The following is a 17,977-nucleotide window of genomic DNA, read 5'->3' on the forward strand; positions in this document are numbered from 1 at the left end:
GGCAGAAGTGCTGAGGTAAGCGTCCAGGGCCGGTGAGACTGAAGGGACGAGTCATGTAGGGTGATGCTTGCAATGTGCAGGGTCCAGCTCCTTAACAGTTCCTAAACGCCGATTATCAGCTTGTCTTCCCAGTTTAGAGTTCAGTGACATCTAGTTGGTACTTGAAATCAGTCACTGGCAAATGCCACCAACACTAAGGCTTCTCATCTCCCCCCCACCCGTCCCAGAACTCTTTTACTGACACACCCCTGCCCCCAGACCAGTTCTGTGGTTTGACTGTGAGTGGTTTTTTCCACTGGGTAGGCGGCAGACCTACTTCTTTCATTCTCCTGACATTTCTGTGGACTACGCAGTGTCTTAATTTCAGAACATCATGTACATTATTTAACTATTTTAAGGTAGTATTTGATATGTACAAACATATATGTTTTAAAGCTTAATAATGATGTGAGTACCTGTGAAGCCTCAGCCTGATATAGGAGCTAGAACATTAAAGTACCACCCTGCCTACTTTATGTGCCCTGGCGCTTCCTCCCTCCCACACCAAGAAATGGAGTTCAGTTTTACGTGACTTTTAAAGATATTCCTAAACAATATGTGGTTTTGTTTTTAGGCTTTATAAAATGATAACATATTGTCTGCTTTCATCATTCAGTGTTGTATTTCTAATAGGTGTCCGTGTTGCACATGACTATTATTCATTTGTTTTCTCTTCTGTGTAACATAAACTGTGTAAATATACCTCAGTTTACTTATTCATTCTTCTATTGATGGATATTTAGGTGCTTTTCTTCTTCTTTTGATAATAGATGAACTACTTCTAGGAACAAATTTATATATTTTTCCTGATGCATGTATGTGAGTTTCTTTGGGGAACATAACCAGGGATTGGATTATTATGTGCTAGAGCTAAGCAAATGTTTGACTTTATAAGATTATGCCAAATAATTTTTCAGAATGGTTTTGCCAGATTTATCTTTTTTTAAATTTTTTTTTTCAACGTTTATTTATTTTTGGGACAGAGAGAGACAGAGCATGAACGGGCGAGGGGCAGAGAGAGAGGGAGACACAGAATCGGAAACAGGCTCCAGGCTCTGAGCCATCAGCCCAGAGCCCGACGCGGGGCTCGAACTCACGGACCGCGAGATCGTGACCTGGCTGAAGTCGGACGCTTAACCGACTGCGCCACCCAGGCGCCCCTTGCCAGATTTATCTTAACTTCAGTAGTGTATGGGAGATACCATTAATCTGCATCATTTGTGACTCTTGAAATTATCAGTTTTTTTCTAATCTTGTGATTTTAAAATATGTTATTCTCCCTTAGGCTATTCTTTCCCTGCCCATGCCCACCCCCATATAAACTTGAGAATCAAATGATCAAGTTTCTTAAAATATGTTGGGGTTTTGATTGAAATTGAATTGCCCTTGCAGATGAGCTTTTAAAGACAGTTGACATCTTTATGGTATTATATTACCAGTGAAGGGTTTATAAGTTGCCTCTGTCAAGATAAGAAAAAAGCCCTAATCTGTAGCATTTGCTACTTTTTGTAGCAAACATATTACTATCATGGCTGGTTATAAACTACACCATGAAACCATTGATGCCGGAATTGGGAAGAAATGTGCATCAAAGGCTCTTGTAAACTGGGACAAGCTGCCTCTAGCACATTCCTAGATGTATCTCTTCACTTACTTAGCTTTTCCATAGTTTTATAATTTATTAAAAGTATACAGGTCTTGTATCATTTGTAAGCTTTATTCCTGGAGTATTTTATTTTTATTGCTATAAAGTGGTTTTTTTTAAAGATTAGTTTTTTTTCCTCTTTGATAATTGTACACTGACTTTAAATTCTGCTACCTTGTACTTAATGTTCTTAATACTATATCTCTCTCTATTTTTTTGTTTTCTTTATAAATTTGCCTTTTGTTGACATTTCACATGAGTGGAATCACACCACTCGTACTCTCTTGTATCTGGCTTCTTTCACTTAATATGTTTTTGAGGTTAATGTGTCAGTAGTTTGTTCCTGTTTATTGCTGAATAGTATTCCATTGTATGGATAGACCACTTTTTTTCTTTTCATTCACAAATTGATGCACATTTAGACTGCTATGCATAGTTTTATTTTTTCACTGCTAATGAAAGTATATTGATGTTTATATTATTTTTTCTTAAATCATTTATTTGAATCTTTACTCACTGCTTCTTGATCAGTCTTGCTAAGTAGTAGTTTCATTAGTTTTTGCTAACCTTGTATTTTTGTTTGCTATTTCATTAGTTTCTCTTTATTATCTTCTTCTACCTTGGTATAGCTCATTCTGTTGTTCTTTTTCATAGCTTATTAGTTTAGCTCACTTTCTTTTCTCTTTTCTAATGTAAGCTATTAATTTTTTCTCCCCTCACTGCCTTAGCTACATCCCAGAGGTTTTATACGTGTTATTTTCATAATCATTCCGTTCTAAACATTTTTCAGTTTATATTAAGATATATTCTTTGCCTGTTTTAATCATAAAATATTATCATTTGTCTTTTTTTTTTAAGTTTATTTATTTGTTTTGAGAGGGGGATGGGAGGAGGGGCAGAGAGAGGAGAGAGAGAATCCTAAGCAGACTCCACACTGTCAACGTGGAGCCCAATGCAGGGCTGAATCATACAAACCCTGAAATCATGACCTGAGCCAAAATCAAGAGTTAGATGCTTAATCAATGGAGCCATCCAGGAGTCCTTGTCTTTCTTTTTGTTACTGATTTCTCATTTAGTTATATTTTGATCAGAGAACTTGAACTGAGAGCTATATTTGAAATTTCCTAGAGGCTTATATTATAGCTTGATATATATTTGTGAATATTGTATGTTTGCTTGAGAAGAATATTTATTCCCTAGTTGTTAGGTTCACAACTCTGTATAAATTTTCTAGACAGGCTTATTATTTTATAGTCTGTTTTTGATTAATTCCAAATTCTCCAGGCCTTAGAAACTTAAATTTGTTTCTTTATTATTATTATTTTTTTATGATTCTCATGCTTTGTGGCTTGTTTCTTTGTGAGTCTCTTGATATTTTCTTGTGACTTCATGTTTCTTGATCTTTTTATATGGGAATCCTGGGCACCTGAATCAGCAGTGCTTTCTTCTAGAAGGGACATGTGGAGCTAGTGGGGGTACTACTAATTTACAGTGCGTTGAGGTTTTGGCTAAGGTTAATTTTGCTATGTTTTCACTAGCCTGGAGTTGAGGCTCTCTCAGCTGCAATGCTGAAGCAAACATAGATATTCTCTGGAGGAAAATTGAGACTTACCATAGATGCCTGAATGGATGGTGTGAGGAATGTTCTAAAATTTCTAACATTATAAAAAGTTGTCTTTCACTCTAGTTTCTTGAGTCTGATATTATCCTTATAATGGGACAGAGTGTGACAAAGCATACTTTTATCCCCTCTGCTCTTTTCCTGCCCTACCCTTGTGTTTATTAAAATAAATTTTGTTGAAATGGTATATTAAGATATTAATGATTTTAAGGCAAAGAAGTAGGTTAAGAAAGAGAGCATCGTAAATGCTATTTAAAGCCTGTCCTTCAGGCTTTTAAAGAAGGTAAAGCAGAACCACTATTTCTTCTTTCAAGGCAGTTTTCTGGAATCATTTGCTCAGTTGCTTGGACCCTAAGGTAGAGATGTGAGTAGTCTAGCCAAAAACTTCTCTAGATAAAAGTGAAGGGGAAAAAAATGACCCCTAGAAAATCTTATTGAAACTTTGGAAGTAGTGATAAAAAATGAAATGAATTGTGATTTTAAGTACTTAAAAGGACTCTGGAGGATGGAACTGTCTTTATTCTGTTAATTTTAACTCACTTTGCAATAATGCGATGCTAACGTTGTTAGGTTTTGATGGAGCAAATTTATTTCTCAAGGAAATTGATATTATTATAAAAAGAAATGGCTACCAGATATTTCACAGTAAGTAAAATAAACTGTCCAAACTTAAATGGTTTCTAGAGTCCTAAAAAAATTACAGTTTCAGCAGTTTTTCCAGGTGTGATCAGACTGTAGATAACTTGTTCCATGTCATCCGGCCTTTAGAGAGACTGATAAACAAGAGTGCTATTGACTATGATCAGTAAACTGATGGAGTCATTTAAATCTGGTATTCCGTATCAGTTTAAATGACTGGTTAGGAGTTCAGATTACAGAGGTGTCCATCTTTTTAGAAAGAGAAAGGAATGAAGCCTAGGTGAATTTTTGGGGGCCTCAGATAATATTTCTGGCAGATACTTGATATCATTTATTATGATTAGAAATCTTTACCTAGAGAGACAATGATGAATTCTTCTTACCTATTTAAACTTTTCACAGTCATTTCTTTTACTTGTTCCTTATTACTTAGGCAAAAGAGAAAACCGGACATTAAAGGAATCTTGGGCAAAGATTAATCTTTGTTTTTTATTACTTTCATTTAAAATTTATATGTTTTTTTTCTTTTTTCACTTTAGAGTTGCCCTTGACACTAGTTGGACACAGATTCTGAGGCTAAATCTCATTCAGTTTTGTGGATGCCTTTAGATGATTTCAGTTTCAGGGTTTTCTCCTATTTGTGTTTTATTTAGATCCCATACTTCTGTATTTTGTCTGCTACGGAGTATAGTAAACTGAATATTGTGAACATAATAATGAAAAAGAATCTTTATCTGCTGGCTTCCTTATAGAATCTTTCTGAATTATGTAATCACTGATATTAAGGCTTGATGATTCACATTGAGAAGTGATTATCACAAGACTGTATAATTTAGGAGATTCTAAGAGGAGTCTGATAAATAGTACCTCCTTTTCCACTTAGCTTTTGAATCAATCGAGAAGTAAAGAGTGAGAGATGTGGGTCAAAATATCAACTTTATAATTGATAAAAATTACTTTGAAAGTTGTGGTTTTATTGGAAGACCCGAACGGACCCATTAACTGAACCACAAACCAGGAGGACTTAAATACTCCTTTATGATAGTGCCAATCCAGTGAAGATGCTGAGTAAATACCTCCCACCTCCGGACTCCTAACTAGATCCCAAGAAAAAGAAAGTTGACGATGAGCCCAGTATATACAGTATCTTCTTCCCAGTCAGATAAGTCAGTCATTCCATAAGGGGTGTATTAGTTTTCTAACGTTCCTATAAAAATTACCACAAACCTGGTGACCTGAAACATAGACATGTATTCTCTCATTGTTCTGTTGGCCAGAAGTCTAAAATCAGAGTGTCAGCAACTTTGGTTCCTTTGGAAGCTCCAAGGGAAAATCTGTTTCATGCCTCTCTCCTAGCTACTGGTAGCTGTGGGCAGTCTTTGGCATTCCTTGCCTTATAGATGTGAACCTCCAACTTTTCCTTCCATCTCCACATGGCCTTTACACCGCGCATCTTTCTGTGTGTATTTATACTGTGTGTATTTATACTGTGTGTATTTATACTGTGTGTTTATTTACTCTTATCTTGTAAGGACACTCATCACTGGATTTCCAGGCCATCCTAATTCTGGATGATCTGATCTTTAATTTTTTTTTTTTAATGTTTGTTTATTTTTGAGAGAGAAATAGCACGAGTGGGGGAGGGGCAGAGAGAGAGGGAGACACACAATCCGAAGCAGGCTCCAGCCTCTGAGCTGTCAGCACAGAGCCTGACATGGGGCTCAAACTCACAAACCGTGACATCATGACCTGAGCCAAAGTCGGACACTTAACCGACTGAGACACCCAGGCACCCCTGGATGGTCTCATCTTTAGATCCTGACCTCAGTTATGCTTGCAAAGGCCTTTTTCCCAAATAAGGTTACATTTACAGGTTCTGGTAGATTTATGTTTTGGAGGGGCCACTATTCAATCCACTGAAAGGCCAGAGAGGCCAAGAATTGGAGTAATTAAATAAGTAAACTTGGGGCGCCTGGGTGGCTCAGTCGGTTAAGCGTCCAACTTGGGGTCAGGTCGTAATCTCATGGCTCATGCGTTTGAGCTGGGTGTCGGGCTCTTTGCTGACAGTTCAGAGCCTGAGGCTCACTTCTGATTCTGTGTCTCCGGATCTCACTGCCCTTCCCACTCATGTTCTGTCTCTCTCTCTCTCAAAAATAAACAAACATAAAAATTTTTTTACAAATAAGTAAGCTTGTTGCTTGCTAGGAAATATTAGGAGTTGGGGACAGGTGTTACTTCTGATTATTCCCCAGCTTTTTGTTCCCATGGTCAGCTAGGATGTATGAGATCAACAAAATGGTCATTTTCCCACCCAATTTTTGTGTCATTGGCATTATCTTTAATTTTTGTTTCTTTGGTGGAATCTTAAAGCTACTTGTCTGTTTTGTATTAGAGGTTAAAAGCGAGCAATATAAGCTATATATCCATTTAACTGCATACAAATAAGAGGCAATTTATTACAACACATTGAAAACAAACAAAATAAGCAAAGGTGTTCTCTCAACCCTCATGGGATGTAGAACTGCCCAGTTCCATAAAGATGCATTGTGATCTGTATGTCATATGGACCGAGTCAGGGTGCCCTTGTCAGGCTGGATAAAAAATACTAGGAAAGTTCCATTTCTTTCTTACTAAGAATTATATAGAAGCAAATGTTTTACTCTCACAGTTCAATGGATATGCTCTCCCTTGGATGCATAAGTCTCACTTTGGAACACCTAAATCTAGATCATCTCTGATCGTCCAACAGAACTTTTTGTAGTAATATGGATACTTTATATATGTGTTGTCCATGTGCAGAACATTTGAAATATAGCTAATGTGACTCAAGAATTAATTTTAAATTTCTTTTAATTTTCATTAATTTAAATATAAATTTAATAGCTGCATGTGGTTGGTGGACCATATTGGACAGCACAAGCTACATATATGTCAATGTCTAAGCAAAAAATACTGAGAGTAGTAAAATAAAGAGAATGGTGAACGTTATAATAACAATAATCTGCCTATGGCTTAATTTAAATGTCCTTATTTTAATGGCATTAACAAAGCAGAAGAAAAAGTTCATCCTGAATTAGCAGCTTATCTGTACTTGTTAAGGGTTTTGGACTTGTTTTAACTTGGAATTTTTTATAACTGAAAATTGGATGAAATTTTAGTCTCTTGTCTCTAATTATATTCTTTAGGACTAAATTTATATCAAAATTATTCCTCTGTAGGCAAAATACTGGTAAATATGAAGCGGAAATTTGTTAACTTGGGACATGCTTACTTGAGAAATGAAGTGTAAATGTCAATCATTTCACATTTTCTTTGCAGAAAATATAAATTAAATTAATGTGCACAGAAAGATTTTACTTAAAAGACTATGTAACAAAAAAGTAGCCTTTTTTTTTTTCCATTTGTAGGTATGATACTGCTTGAAGGTATAATATTTTATAATGTGGAAAATAACACTTTATGGTAAAGTTATTTTTCAGGCATGTAAGCAGATTTTACCATCATTTCCCAATTATTTCATAAGTATTTTATTATATAAAATTTTCAATAGCAGTTAGTCCATCAATTTTATTTTTGTGTTTGAAATGTGGCCAGGCATTAGATTTAAATATACTTTAAAAGGCAATGCAAAAATAAGTCAGGTATAGTCTACACTTCTTGAACTTTATATGGTTTAAATTTTGGAATTTTGTATTCTTCATTAATGCCAGAAGAGGGTGTACTTTAAACTTGATGTTTTTAAACAGTAAACATTCCTTCCAACTGGTGCTGTAAAGTCGATATCCCTTTAAAAATTACCAAGTGCTTTAATTTCAGATTGTCCCTTAATGTATATGGGAGGAGATGGGGGGAGGTGTATGTGAATAATTTAGAGCACATAACACTAAAAACACCTATTAACACTAAACACCTTTAATCCAGAAACACAACTTTGTTTTCCTAAAGTTTTCTCATTACTTTCCAAAAATGAATTCAGAATTAGTGAATTCAGGAGACCCTTCTGAAGGGTCTCCCCCAAACTCTGATGTATGTAATATAATTTCACTTTTGACCTTATTTAATTGAAATTATTAGAAATGATAAAGGAAAAGAGAAACACAATAAATGAAAAACAAAGCCATGGCTAGAAAGTGATATTTATTCCTTTGTGTTTTGACAGCTTGAAGGTCCATGTGTTTTGCAAATTCAAAAAATTCGCAATGTTTCTGCACCAAAGGACAATGAGGAATCTCAGGCTGCACCAAGAATGCTGCGTTTGCAGATGACTGATGGTCATATAAGTTGCACCGCTGTTGAATTTAGTTTTATGTCCAAAATAAGGTGAAACTTTATTTTGTATATTTCTCACAGTGTTTGAAGGTGCTATTCAAAATGGATTTTGTTTTACAAATTTTGGAAAGAAGAAATGAACTCTTAAGTTCATGTTACAGTTTTTCAGAAGATATTAACGAGTGTTTGTATTTCTGCTTTATCTGTATAGGAAAATAGGAATGGATTTACTTCCTCCTTCCTTAAATGTTAATTATAAAAACAAATTAAGTTGTTTTTGTATGGAGAGTTTTTTTCAGTAAATTTTAGGTCATTCAAAAATCTCTAAGAATGAACAGAATTTCTTTGAATGTATTACTGCTTCTTCTTTGACAGCTGTGTCCATCACCCTAGAAAAGTTTTATAGATGAATGAACTTTCTGAGGAAATGATTGAAGCTAGAGAGATGTGCCACTCCACTATCTGAGAGGAGAAGGAACTTCATAAGGAACAATTTTCCAAATCCCTCTTTTGGCTATTTTTATGAGAAGTTTTTATTTTTATTTGAATAAAGTTGATGTATAACATTGTGTAAGTTTAATTGTACAGCATGTTACTTTGATACACTTATGTATTATGATTGATAACATAACAGAATTTATTACAATACATAATTATAGTATAATACTATTGTCTGTGTTCATTATATTGTGTATCAGATTTCTGTGGCTTATATACTACTCATTACAAGTTTGTGCCCTTAAATACCATTAATCTTATCCCTCTCTGCCATTCCCTGGTGGCCACTATTTTATTCTCTTCTTACAGGTATAACTTATTTGGGTTCTACATGTAAATGATACACAGTCTTTCTCTGTCTGAATTATCTTGCTTAGCATAATATGTCCAAGGTCCATTCATGTTGTTGCAAATAGCAGAATATTCTCCTTTCTCATGCTGAATAATATTCCATTGTGTATATGTACCACATCTTTATTATCCATTCATTTTAGTTGTTTCCAGATTGTGGATAATGTTGCAATAGACATGGGAGTACATATTTGTAGTCGAAATCCTGTTTTCATTCCCTTCAGGTGTATACCCAAAGGTGGGATGGCTGGATTGTATGGTAGATCTAATTTAATTTTTGAGGAATCTCCATATTGTTTTCCATAGTGGTTGGACCAATTTACATTTCTACCAACAACGTATAAAAGTTCGCTTTTCACCACATCCTCACTAACATCTGTTGTCTTTTGTGTTCTTGATGATAACCATTCTAAGAGGTGTGAGGTGATACCTCTTTGTGGTTTTGATTGGCATTTCCCTGATGAATAGTAATGTTGAGCATGTTTTACATGACTGTTGGTCATTTTGATGTCCTCTTTGGAAAAATGTCTGTTCTTCTCATTTTTTAACCAGATTGTTTTTTATTATGTTGACAGAATTCTTCATATATTTTGGATATTAACCCCTCATCCAATATATAGTTTGTAAAAATTATCTCCGATTCTGTATGTTGTCTTTTCATTTTGTTGTTTTTTTGCTGTGTAGAAGCTTTTGAGTTATCAAACCCATTTGTTGATTTTTGCTTTTGTTTTTGTGCTTTGGGTGTCCTCTCCAAAAAAATCATTGCCAAGACCATTACTGATAAGCTTCTTCCCTGCGTTTTCTTGTAGGAGCTTTATGGTAGCAGGTTTCATGTTTAAGTCTTTGGTGCATTTTGAGTTAATTTTTGTGAGGGTTGTGAGTTGGGAGTCCAGTTTCACTGTTCTGCTCATGTTTCTGTGAAAGGCTTTTAGAATCATATTTGTTGGAATGGATAAAAGCACTGAGAAGGACTTTATCTTCAGTGTCCCCATTAGTTCACTTTGAGCAATTTTATGAGGTGGCAGTTTTCATTGGGCATTTACTATGTCATTTTATATGCTCATGTTTGCTGTTCTGGGTCTTGTGAGCTTTTTCACTTAATGTAAACTCCTAGACCATACTCCTCTCCTAAATGAGTGGAGGTACAAAGGTAAAAAAAAAAAAAAAAAAAAAAAAAAAAAAAGTTTAGATTTTGCCTCCAGTAGCTCCTTTGCTAAAGAGGTAGGCACGTAGGCAGGCAAGTTATAATAAGTATATATCAACTGAAAGGTAGGAGTATAGAAATTTAACTCTACTTGGGAGAGCCAGAAATGAGACTTAAAATATGAATAGGTGTTTTGAGAGAGGTGAGAGGGGGAATGGCACATGTAGAGACATGGTGTCCTGAAAACAAATGAGTGAAAAGTTCCATTTGGAAGAGCTTACATGATTTGAGATGGTGGTATGTAGGCAGAAATGTGGTAGGTGGAGGCCTTCTATGCCATGCTCATTAATTTCTCTTCTTTTTTCCCCCCTTCAATCTGTATCTGCCTCTGGTAAAGGAAGTTCCTTCCTTAGGAGATATTTGTTTGTCTGAAATATTGATTTTCATATATAAATTGGGTTTTATTGATTTTGTGATTATGTTGTCATTTTGAAGAGTAGGTTTCCTGTTTCTCTGGAGAAAGACAGCCTCTCTTCTTTTGACAAATTCAGTCAGACTCCCTACAAGGGAGTTCACAGATGACTCAGGAAGACTTGGCCATGTAATGGCTCCTTCTCTGATTTTACTGCTGTGTATTTCTCTGAGGTAAATGAAAACACAAGATTATCCAGAGAGAAGGGTCCCTTATGTTGCCCTCTGTCTTTTGTTGAATTTATTGCAGTTTGACAATTGAAAATAAATACTACCACTTGCTCATTGACCCATCATTGAAGTAGTATGTCTGTCTACTTTTGTGGCTATAAAAGCAACAGTCTTCAGAACTGTTCTTACGTGTGAACATTTGAAGACATTTTTCAAAGTAAGTGTGGTTAGTGGTTATCTCAAAAAAAGGAGAATAACTCACTAGAGAAGGTACACTGGGATCTGGTACCGACTGGGTTCCTCCAGTGGACGTTGCATTTCTCTGGGGTGCTTTTTTTTGCTTTTTTTTTTTTTTTTCCAATTTTTTTATCCTACCTCCTGAATGGCTTGAACTTTTAAACACATGCTTCTCACTGTTTTTGTTTTTTATCTTGTTTTGCTTTTTTAAAAATTGCATTGAAAAGAGAGTAAAAGCACTTTGGGGTGCCAATAAAAATAGTAATTAAACCAAAATGTACTCTCTGAATAAGAGTTACTTAGGGCCTTAAAGGTGATGTAGTAAAAATTATATTAAAATTTTAGCACCTATTTATCCTTTTTGGGACTAGAGCTATCATTTAATGTGGTGAATGGGACTTTTTATCATTTATCCTAATGAAATTGTTAAGTACATCTTCAAATAATTTGACAGTTTTTCCATCTTAACCTATTAAGGAAAGTTTAAGAAAGGTACAGTCATTTTATACAAAAAGTAGTTTATCATTTGTTTTAAAATTAGCTTTTAGTTTTAAATTATTGTACCACAACTTAAATGTCCCTGTAATTTGCATCCGGTTGTTTTTTAAGTTCTTACGTAGTTTTTTTTCTGCTAATTTATGTTTCTTCATTTTCATTACATTTTCTAATTTTACCAATTTGTAACAAATTATTGGCTAAAAATGGTTTTGAAAATAAGTGTTTTTTGTTTTTTTTTTAATGTTTATTTTTGAGAGAGAGAGAGAGACAAAGAGAGCACGAGCAGGGAAGGTGCAGAGAAGGAGAGGGAGACAGAATCCAAAGCAGGCTCCAGGCCCTGAGCTGTCAGCACAGAGCCCGGTGATCTGTGAGATCATGACCTGAGCCAAAGTTGGACGCTTAACCGACTGAGCCACCCAGGCACCCTGAAAAATAAGTTTTATGTAAATGATATAATTCAGTAATTATAGTAGTTTCTTTAAAGTAAAGAGTACAGCATCCTGTACTTAGAACTTTGTTTTTAATCCCTAAATGATGATACAGAATTATGAAAATCTGGATCTGTTGTTTACCTGAAGTTGGGAAAAACGTCTTCACTTAGTGTCACTGTATTCAGTTGTGCTGATAAATATTGTCTTTAGTTTACTATACTTAATACCACAGAACTCTCTACTTAAGGGTTAGGTTAGGCAAGGCTATTCATGACTCTTTGTTCTGTAAGTTACGTGGGATGACAGAGTGACAGAGCTTGGGATCCTCAGAATAATTTTTATCAGATAATATCTTACTCTGTATAGGATCTTTGAGGCTTTAAAAACAGACATATTGTATTCCTTCTTGTTAATACCTGTTCTAACAACCATCTTTTTTCAAAACAGACCAATGATATCAACACTTTCACTGATTTTGCTGTTGCCTCTATCAGCACATGGTGAATATCCTGAACTTTAAAAAATGTGAACAATGTTAAGCCATTTTGGTCTGGTTTTCTGATTCATCCTAAGTGCTTGAGACTATGTAGCCAGTCTCCTGAAAAAAAGTTTCTCAATGAGTGTGTTTTGAAGAACTTGACCAGGTTCAGGACTGAATTCCAGTTTGGGGAAGGAGCGCCAATGTATTTTAACTCTTTTTATTTTTTCCTTGATTTAGCCTGAACACACCACCTGGAACTAAAGTGAAGCTCTCAGGCATCGTGGATATAAAAAATGGATTCCTGCTCTTGAATGACTCAAACACCACAGTTCTTGGCGGTGAAGTAGAACACCTTATCGAGAAGTGGGAGTTACAGAGAGTAAGTGTAAACTAAGAAAAATGGCTTGAACTTTAAAAAACTATACTCTTTTTAATGTATTTTGTGTTTTAAGATCTTCCCACAGTAAAAAGTAAAATTAGTCTTTTGTGTCAGAGTTGAATAGAACGGAAAACAGTGAACGGAAAACAGTGATCTTTACAGAAAACTACCTTGATTAGCAGTCTTCTGAAGATGTCATTTTTCAGTATTTGCTACATTTTATTACATATTTTTAAAAGTAATTCTTTACTGACAAGTTTTCAAAATTCCCAATACCAGTTATAAACTATGTGTAATGTATTTGTGTGTAATTCTGCAAAAACCAAATATTTGTGAATATATATGAATATAACGTATGTCTGTTTGTCTCAGCTACAAACACGCATATGTACAACTGAAAGCAAGTTGTTTGTATAGAGTATCACAAAAACGGAGAGATTCTTACTGTATTTGTTTTCCTAGGCACATTAGTTGGTGTTTTTCCCATTTATGTTAACGATATCTTCATCCTTCTAGTCATAGGTTATCTAAGGGTTGTGTGTCTAGTTTGCATCCAGCAACCAATTCTGTTGATCCACTGCTGTCAGATCTCCTATCCTTCCCTTGCTCTCCAGTTCCATCGCTTTTGCAATAGTTTGTCTTTTTATTTTCAGTTTATTTCTTAATTTTTAAAATATTCACAACTTGATTATTTTAGTTTACGTCTTTTGCATCTTGCACCTGGACTACTGCAGTAGCCTTTTCAATGGTATCTCCACATATCCTTTCTCCATCTTCTAATTTATTTTATTTACTTCTGCAAGACTATTTTCCTTCAGTATCACTCAGAACATGTCATACCCTGCTTTTATTTCAAATGTCTTAATTTGGCATTCAAGGCTATTTATAGTCTAGCCCTAGTTCCAGTTTACCTTTTTAACTTCCTATATTATTTTACATGGATTTTGTTCTAACCAAATGGAACCACTTACTCTTTCTTTGCTTCTCTATGCTTTCCTTAGTTATACTTTAGGGGGTAAAATCTTTTTCCACGTTTACATCATTCATCTTGTTCTCTTTCTCCTGATCCCTGAATGGCCAAATTGTCCCATGCTTTTAGACCCAGATCAAATGCTTGCTTCTTTGCCAAGTGAAGTAGTTGGTCCTTTATTGAATTCTTGGAACATCTTATTTGTGTTAAGTATATTACTTTTTACCTAGCACTAGAATTATGTTTACTTATCTCCTTTAATAGATTATAAGCTTCTTGAGGTCAGAATTGTTTGTGCCTTTGTTTAATTCCATGAATATTTGTTGAACAGTCTGTAGATACTGTGCTGGACCCTTGCATCAGGAAACCATGTAATCCTCCTAACAGTCTTATAAGGGAGTATTATGTCCATATAGATCAGGAAATGCACTTAAAGAACTGTTAAATAATTTATTTTATGATTACAGATCTAATAGGTGACAGATCTGAGCCTCCTCTAACACAGAAGCTCAGGATGTGTACATGCAAAAACATTATAACAAATGATTGTGGAATGAATGAATTATAAAGCACATAAATCTAATTACTCTTTGATCTAAAATTGATGTTCCTGTGCTGCCCCAAATCTTGCCTGTTACCTGGAATGAGCCAAGGAACCTAGTAACATTTGAAGATTTTCCTATTTTATGATACATTATTCTTTTCTATTTTCTTGCTTTGAAAGTGCCTCTGTTTGGGAGGTAAATAGATAAAGAAATTTAGGCACATATTTTATTCCTTAGTACTAATTACTTACAATACTAATGTGCTACCTTTAGGTCTGCTGTACTATGCAGTATAAGATAATGTTCCCTACCTGCATTGTTTAATTAAAATGTTAACAAAAGCAGAAGTGGCTTGATAGTTTTACATAAATAGCCAAGATTATGAACCTTGAATTTCCCAGAGAAATCCCACCCATTTCATGTAACTCTTTCCTTTCACAAGTTGATAAATTATATTTTTATTATTAGACATTTTTTAGAGTGTGGTAAGATGCCATTAAGTCAGACCAACATCTTACGTTATTTTCCTAATGCCAGCCAAAACTACTTCACTAACTGTAAAATCAATTAAACATTCCTAGAAACTTCCTCACTCCTAAAACACATCCCCCCCCACACACACACAAAGATTATTAGTAGTTTAATAGTTATCTTTGTAATATTTTATTATATTATGTTTACACTTTGTTTCCTGAAAACTGTGTTAATATTTCTTTTTAGGGGGCAATAAAAATTTATATTAAAAAGTGTTTAAAACATCTTGCAATGATTATAGTTCTCTTGATTTATAGTTGTTGCTGCTGTTTTAATTTGGTAACCATAGCCATGTAGAAACCATGGAGAGTTTAATTACTGAAGCATCTGGCAGGTGGTACACATAGAAATCAGATGTACGCATAGAAACCATAGACCATAAAGTTAATTTTCAAAAAGAGGCCTAACCATTTTGTAAAATAAATGGGTTAAGGGGACATGGGCAGTATTTAAACTATGTGCATGTTTTGTAGCTATAACAAATTGTAATAGGTGAAGAGAAGAAGAAAAACTCAAACCTCAAAATGTTTTGTACATTTGGCAAAGACCAGTTCTAGAGAGTTCTGTGCCAGATGTAATTTGCAAAGTAATGTAGTTTCTGTAACATTTTAGTGCCCCCCAGCCTGTTGCCATGACAGATCTGGGTTTGTTTGTTTTTTCTTTGTGTGTGTGTGTGTGTGTTTAGTAATGGATACATAACATAAAATTTACCATTTTTACCATTTTAAATGTAAAATTCAGTGGCATTAAGTACCTTTATATTGTTAAACAACCATTACATCATCCATCTCTAGAATTTTTATCTTCCCAAACTTAAACTCTGTACCCATAAAACAACTTCCCATCCTCCTATACCCACCTCCAGTCTCTGGTAATCGCCATTCTACTTTCTGTCTCTATGAGTTCAACTACTCTAGGTACGTCATATAAGTGAAATCCTGTGATATTTGTCCTTTAGTGTCTGGTGTATTTTACTTAGCATAATGTCTTCAGGGTTCATCCATGTTGTAGCATGTGTCAGAATTGCTGGACTTTTTTAGGCTGAGTACTATTCCATTGTATATTCCATACACACGCACACACACACATACAGCATTTCAGTGTTTTCCTCATTCATCCATTGATGGACATTAGGGTTGTTCCTACCTTTTGGCTAATTGTGAACAGTTCTGTTATGAACAAGGTTGGACAAATATCTGTTCAGGTTTCTGCTTTCAGCTCTTTTGGACATACAACCAGAGTAGAATTGCTGAGTCAAATGGCAGGTAATCCTATGTTTAATTTTTTGAGTAACTGCCATCTTGTTTTCTACAGTAATTGCACCATTTTATATTCCCGCCAGCAATGCACAAGGGATCTAATTTCTCCACATCCTCGCCAATCCTTGGTATTTCATTTTTTATAATAACCATTCTAATAGGTGTGAAGTGAAATCTCATTGTGGCTTTGATTTGCATTTCCCTATGCTTAGTGATATTTAGTGCCTTCCATAGGCTACTTGTATGTCTTCTTTGGAGAAATGTTTATGTCCTTTGTCCATTTTTTAACTGGTTTGTTTAGCTTTTGTCCTATTCTTGATATTTTCTGGGTACCAGTTCTTTGAGATGTATGAAATACAAATATTTTTTCACATTCCATGGGTTGTCCTTTTACTCTATTGATAGTATCCTTTGATGCACAAAAGGTTTTAATTTTGATGAAGTTTGATTTCATGTTTTTTCTTTTGTTGCTTGTGCTTTTGATGTCATATCCAAGAAATCATTACCAAATCCAGTGTCCTGAAACTTTGCTTCTGTCTTTTTTTCTAAGAGTTTTATGGGTTTAAATTTAGGTATTTGATCCATTTTAAATTAATGTTTGTATATGATACAAGTTAAGGGTCCAACTTCACTGTTTTGCCTATGGATATCCAGTTTTCCCAGCACCATTTCTCTCTTTCCCCAATGAACGGTCTTGTCCACACTCTTCAAAAATGATTTGACCACATATGCAAGCAAGGGTTTATTTCTGGGTTCTTTATTCTTTTTGTTCCCTATGTCTGTCTTCATGCCAGTACCACTCTGTTTCGATTATAGTAAGTTGTAGTAGGTTGTATAACTGAGAAACATGAGGACTTTTCAGGATAGTTATGGTATTCAGGGTCCCTTGAGATTCCATATGAATTGTAGGATGAATTTTTCTGTATCTGCAAAAAATTTCTTGTGATTTTGATAGGAATTGTATTGAATCTTAATAATATTGATATCTTAATAATATTAATTCTTTCAATCCTTGACCATGGGATATCTTTGCATTTATTGGTATCATCTTTAATTTCTTTTAGCAGTCTTTTATAGTTTTCAGTGTACAAGTCTCTTAAGTTTATCTCCCAAGTGTTTTATTCTTTTTGATGCTATTGTAAAGGGAAGCTTACAATCTACAGTGGTTTTTTGCTCAGTCTAGTTCTCAGCAATGACTTTAGGGAATTCATATGCTGGTTTCTGGAGCCTCTTTTCTCCACATGTCCCTCTTTTACAAAACTCTGCCCCAGCATCAGCCTGCCTGAAGTTGATTCTCTCAGGTTGGCTCTCTGCGCTGACTGAATCATGCCTCTGAGCAGACATGCATAGCTCATCTGGTTCGATTTTGTTTATTTCTCTTTCTTTCAGGGACTATAGTCCTGCACTACTTACTGTCCTATGTCTTAAAACAGTTTTTTCTTACAAGTTGTCCAGATTCCTGCTTGTTTGTAGAGGGAGGTGAAGTCTGACTTCTGTACATTCATGAGGATGAGAAGTATCAACCCTGTAATATGTTTTAAATTATATAATCTGTATTGACAGATGGCATTATTAGCAGTTTGTGTGAGTTTTTAAAGGAAGTTACAGTATAAATTGAAATGATTGATGCTTGAATATCTTGATTATTCAAGATAGGTCTTTCCTATCTGAGGAAAGACCCCTAGATAATTGAATATGCTGCTGGTTTTTAAAAAGTAGGTTAACATCTTATGTACAGCTTGTAAAGAAATATGACAGTCCTATAAAGTTTATATTATTCTTTACTTAATCAGCT

General features: G+C 34.8%; 1 protein-coding gene across 3 annotated transcripts in view; it reads left to right on the plus strand.

The window, feature by feature from the left end:
• Positions 1–17,977, plus strand: part of TDRD3 (tudor domain containing 3) — a 160,937-nt gene that overhangs the window by 68,554 nt on the left and 74,406 nt on the right. For all 3 annotated transcript variants that reach the window (XM_047080537.1, XM_047080544.1, XM_047080552.1), the window contains 2 exons: positions 8,104–8,264; positions 12,733–12,874. In XM_047080537.1, the coding sequence (XP_046936493.1) occupies positions 8,104–8,264; positions 12,733–12,874 (303 nt within the window). The remainder of the gene's footprint in view (positions 1–8,103; positions 8,265–12,732; positions 12,875–17,977) is intronic.

The sequence above is a fragment of the Lynx rufus genome, unplaced genomic scaffold (assembly GCF_022079265.1).
Source record: "Lynx rufus isolate CCGP_SWC_20201006 ecotype Redwood Valley unplaced genomic scaffold, mLynRuf1.p SCAF_1, whole genome shotgun sequence".
Taxonomy (NCBI): Eukaryota; Metazoa; Chordata; class Mammalia; order Carnivora; family Felidae; genus Lynx; species Lynx rufus.